The 5,485-nt window shown below is 37.5% G+C and overlaps 1 protein-coding gene across 1 annotated transcript; it reads right to left on the reverse strand.

The window, feature by feature from the left end:
- Positions 1 to 2,010: 2,010 nt before the first annotated feature.
- LOC311599702 (olfactory receptor 13C3) lies at positions 2,011 to 2,949 on the reverse strand (the record flags this gene model as incomplete). The annotated part of the gene is made up of 1 exon (XM_084785703.1): positions 2,011 to 2,949. One exon carries the CDS (start codon positions 2,947 to 2,949, stop codon positions 2,011 to 2,013), a length of 939 nt encoding a protein of 312 aa, XP_084641829.1.
- Positions 2,950 to 5,485: the final 2,536 nt, after the last annotated feature.

The raw sequence follows: 5,485 nt of genomic DNA on the forward strand, positions 1-5,485 counted from the left end.
AATTAATAAAAAATTATAATGCAAAAAAAGATTCCTTCTTATTTGTTTTAAGTTAATGGAGCTGACTTATGATAGATATTACTTTACATTCAGAATTTTAGATGCACCAAGATAGGAAAGATGTTTTCTTCAAGGCTGCCAAATACAAATAGTCAAAACACTACAAATGTAACATATATATAATTCTTGTTTCATGGTCCTTCTTGCTGTATGTAGTTTTCTATACATGTAATAGTATAAATGTATATATAAAATATTTTTTAAAAATAAATAAATAAAGGGAAAGAAATAGTAACTGTGATTCCTCACTATGGCACCTGAGTTTCACTTACTATGATGCTGGCCCTGTAGTTGTGTTTTCCAGCTTACTAAAACTTCAAATGACAGTAGGAACTTGACTATTTGTTTATTACTAGCAAGATAGCTGTGGCTTTGAAAGAATGAGTAATCTAACAAAAAAAATTATTAGAGTTTGGGGAATAGAAGTATTTGTGTACTAGTCTCTCTGCTTCCCAAATTTGTATGCAGTCATTCCTCAGTGTTTCCACACAGCCCGCTGGATACACTTACTTCCACATTACCAAGGATAGGATTATAATGAATTCCAGGTGTCTGAGTGAGATCAGCTTGAAACAAACTATAGCACTCAGTAAACCTAGCTGAGCATATCTCTCCCTAGGCAAGGATTTCTTTTGTTTGGGGGTTTTGTTGTTGTTTTGTTTGTTTGTTTGTTTGTTTGTTTTGTTTGTTGTTGTTGTTTTTGGAAATAATAATTTAATTACAACACTTCATCCTTCCCCTTTCTCCCTGCAAATCCTCCCATATATTCCTACTTACTCACTTTCAAATCCATGACCTTTTTTTACTTATTGTTATCCTATGCATATACGTATATTAAATTTGTTTATCACTAGCAAATATGTATATTTATATACATATATTGTTAAATATAACCTGTTTGGACCACATAATGCTACTTGTATGTGTATTTCTATGGATGACCTTGTGGAACTACACAACCAACTGGCATGCTCTTCTCTGGGGAGGACCCTCTAACCCTCTCCAGATTTACTAACTTACTTGCAGTTCTTTGTGAAGGGTTGAGGCCTCATGAGCTTTTCCTTGTGCAGTTTGGTGGGTTTGTTGGTGTCCTCCTTGTTCATCTCATAATTGGCTAGTCATGTTGGTAAGATTGTACAGGCATATCTTCTGATGTTCCTAGGAGAGCCAATCTCACAGCAAAGTCACTGGTCCTCTGGCTCTTTCAGCCACCTCTTTGGCAAAGTTCCCTGAGCCTTAAGTGTGGGAGTGTTTGGTGAATTCATCCATTGGAACTGAGTTCCACAACTCTGCATATTATTAGTTGTGGTTTTCTGTAGTGGTCTCTATCTGTTGCGAAAGAAAAGTTCCCCTGATGAGAAGTGAAGGCTACATTTATCTGTTGGTCTAACAATAAATGTGTATAGACTATTGCTAGAGGTTATGCTGGTTTAGTAAATTAGTGGTTGTAAATTCTCCTCAACAGTTACGATGTCCTTAGCTCTGTGTAGTTAGCTTGGTTTCTAGTACAGGCATGCTCTCCCTCTGTTGGATGAGTCTTAAGTCCAATTCAAGAATTGTTGGTTGCAGCCAAGGCATGTGTGTGACTAGTTGCCCTTATGACTATTGTATGTGCTATTTGTTGAAATGGTTCATAGGTATCATAGCTGAGTAGGACTGTTGGTTGTCTCCCTCCTTAGGAAGCTTGCATGGTGCTTGCTGGTACCATGAAAGCTAGTCCTCAGGGAGGAGACTTTTAGGACAGCTCCATTTCAGGGGTTTCTGGGCCCTGCTTCTTAAATGCATGTTGTCTTCTTCAGTAGGGGCTTATTGTCTCTCTGGGAGGTAACCAAGTAGCCACCATTTTTCCTAAATAAATAATTTAAATGCTCTCACAGTTTTGCCCCTGAATCAATCTCATGCTTGCCACCCAAAACCATGTGTTTACCGGCATCTTTATTGAATGTACTTTCATTTCAGTATGTATTTTACAGCAGCTTTCACATCCTTATTCCTCAAGCTGTAGATGATTGGATTCAGCATGGGGGTAACTACCCCATAAAATAAAGAAATGATCTTATCTGACGTTTGGAACTTGTCTTCCCCAGTCGGATCTTGGGACTTGGGCTTTGCATACATAGAGAAGATGGTTCCATAAAATATGACCACCACAGTCAGGTGGGCAGAGCAGGTGGAAAAGGCCTTGCGTCTCCCTGTGGCCGAATTCATTCTCAAGATGGTGTGGAGGATGAACATGTAGGAGAAAAATATGACTAGTAGTGGAAGAACCAGGAAGGCCATATTTGATATCACCATGGTAATGATATTGAGAGATATATCAGCGCAAGCTAGCTTGAGGACAGCTAATACCTCACACGTAAAGTGATTAATGACATTATTCCCACAGAAAGGCAACTTCATGGCAAGAGATGTTTGCACAACTGAATTGATTCCACCAGAGAACCATGATACAGATGCCATGGATACATACACGCCTTTACTCATGATGATGGAGTATCTCAGAGGGTTACAGATGGCCACATAGCGATCAAAAGCCATCATGCCAAGAAGCAAACATTCTGTGGATCCCATTGCAAATCCAAAGAACATCTGCACTGCACAGCCAGAAAATGAAATGTTTCTTTTCTTTGAAATTAAGCTCACCAGTGTTGACGGAACAGAGGAAGTTGTGTAGCAGATATCCAGGAAAGAGAGGTTGCCCAGGAAGAAGTACATGGGTGTGTGAAGACGGGAGTCAAAGATGCTTGCTATGATCAGAACACCGTTGCCAGTGAGAATCACTAGGTACATAACCAGAACAAGAACAAAGTAAATGATCTCAGTTTTGGGGTATCCAGAAAGACCCATGAGAAGGAATTCAGAAACAAATGTCTGGTTATTTTCCTCCATGTCATCCTCTTTCAGCCATCACTGGAAGACCTACTACGACACATATCCACTGCCCCCAAAATAAGTGGTACAAAAGTACCTGAAAAAATAATTTTTCATGTATTAGAAAGGGTTCATTTTTTTAATCTCTGACATTGATAACCCCAATAATGTGTGTTATTAGAATACAGTAAAACTGGGTGTGTTGGAAGTATGCATTCTCATTGTCAACATGTGACTATCTATCCATATCAGACTCATGTTTAAAAGAAATGCTTTCTGTTGTTGAGTATACATTCCTAAGTTGATATTTCCAAACTCCTGTCTTATTACCCAGCAACACCCACTACTTCATTTCCTCTTCCCTAGCATACTGGCAATGAAGAAGAAAAAGACAAAAGTCTATTCTGAGTCAGTGGTTGCCATTAGTCAAAATTTTTTAGCAACTTTGACTTTTATAAATAATGCTCCTTTTTATGTTTGATATTGCACAAACTATTAGTCTTTTTAATTATGCATTTTATCAATATTTACTCACAAAAAGTAAGTGCAATAAGCTAAAATTTAATACCGCATCAAATGCATAACTGTTATATTCATATTTTAGCCCACTCAGTATTTTGTGTGACTGTTCCTATGACAAGACCATTACACAGACAAGATTCACAAAAAAATGTGTGATGGCGAATCTTGGAAAAGAATGAAACATTCCTTCCTTTTATTCTGCAGCATAGGAGTTCATCTGGTAATTTACTTAAGTCAACTTAACAATAGTAACATAATACTTAATTGAGTGCCGTTGGTGGGTTAAATGTTTCTGATTCAAATCCATTTTCTTTCGGTATATTATATAGGTTGGAATAGAAACCTTGAGAGATTAAAAAATCATTCTTTTGCATTTTATAGATATATATATGTGTCAACTCCAGATTGACATGATACTAAATACTAAAAAAAAAAATTAAAGACACTTTAAACACATAATCAATTTGCACCAAACTGCTATAATGTTTTAATTTTTAGTAGCTTTCCTTAAAGCTAATCTCATTCTAAACATAATAAGAGTAAATGAAAAAATAATGTAAGATGATGTCATTATGAGGTTGGCAATTCAATTCAGAATACAGAAAAAGTGCGTATAGAAATATTCTAAACATCTATATACTATACCTTAGGTTAAAATTATACATTTTCCAAGGAAGACCCAAAAATGTTTTGGACATTTTAGCTATAGAAACATGGAAAGGATCACATGGGTTTGGAAAAGAAAGGAGGGTGGACACATGTAATGTGAGAAGCTGAGCCACAGTTAGGAGAAGCCAGGATGGCTGCATATTCATTTTATGTGAGGCTGTCTCTGTGAGAGTGTGATGGCAAACAGACCTAGGGAAGAAGCAAATGCAGACCATAGAAAGCCTATGACACTGAGGGAACTTGGAACTACTTTTGGTCAAGGGCCTATCAACAGAAAGCAAAAAACTTGAAACAAGTCAGCCTGTGTACCGACTTCAGCTACCTTCTAATCTTAACATCACATTACATGACATCATGAAACTTCTAATGGAAAAATAACTAAGAGAATTCAGCTATTTCAATCAATGGACTTGTTGCTGATTGCTGACTATATGATAAAATCACTCTTTCTATAATCACCACTAGGTTTGACTCCAGCATAACAGTCACAAGGTGCAGCCTGCATGGTAAATAGATGGAAATTTTCAGCACATGTGATATATGTTGTTTTGTGTTGGCTTAGAAAATCATTGAGCAAATATTATTAGGAGTCAAACATGCCATTAAATAGGACTATCCTTTGCAATAGATTAATATTTAGTAGTACGCAATACATTGAAACCTTGAAGAGAAAGACACGAATGAAGATTTACTCAATGGCAATCTTAGAAGTAAAAAAAAAAAGTGGTCCAAAACATATTAGTAATTTTTTCCACTTTAAGAACAGAGCATCAGAAAAAGGGACAGCGACCAGAGAAGGAGAGAAATGGGGAGGCAAGGAGGGAGAAAGGGAGAAAAATGGAGAGACAAATACAGGGCCAGAGACAGAGAAGTAAATAATGGAGAAAGATAGAATGCTGGAGTAGCTCTATAGGCCACAGGCAGGGAGTGACAGGAAGAGGCAGGAATCCTTCATATTACTGCTCCCTTGTCTGACTGGTAACAGTTCACATGTCTATAGAAACCCTATTGTCAACAGCAGAGAATGGTCAACAGGAACCGCAGAGAAATTAGTCACGATAGTGAATCGACGACATCGATTAAACACTTCCCAGAGAAACAGGACAGTGATTTTACATTCACCTAATAGTACCTGATAAATCTAATTTCTCTACAAGCAGATTTTACAATAGCTCAAAAGGCACTGGATCAGAGACATTAGCAGAAGTTTCAGTCCAGAGAAATGAAAAAGAAAGAAGGCATGTTGACTCACCAGGCCATGCTTTGATTCAGATCATTTTGCAGTCCAGGCCTAGGGAGGCTGTCTTCCTCATCCAGACAAATGTCATGACAACGCATCTCAAGTGACCTGAATGGCTTCTCC

Source organism: Acomys minous (assembly GCF_964271855.1).
Source record: "Acomys minous genome assembly, chromosome: 1".
Classification (NCBI taxonomy): Eukaryota; Metazoa; Chordata; class Mammalia; order Rodentia; family Muridae; genus Acomys; species Acomys minous.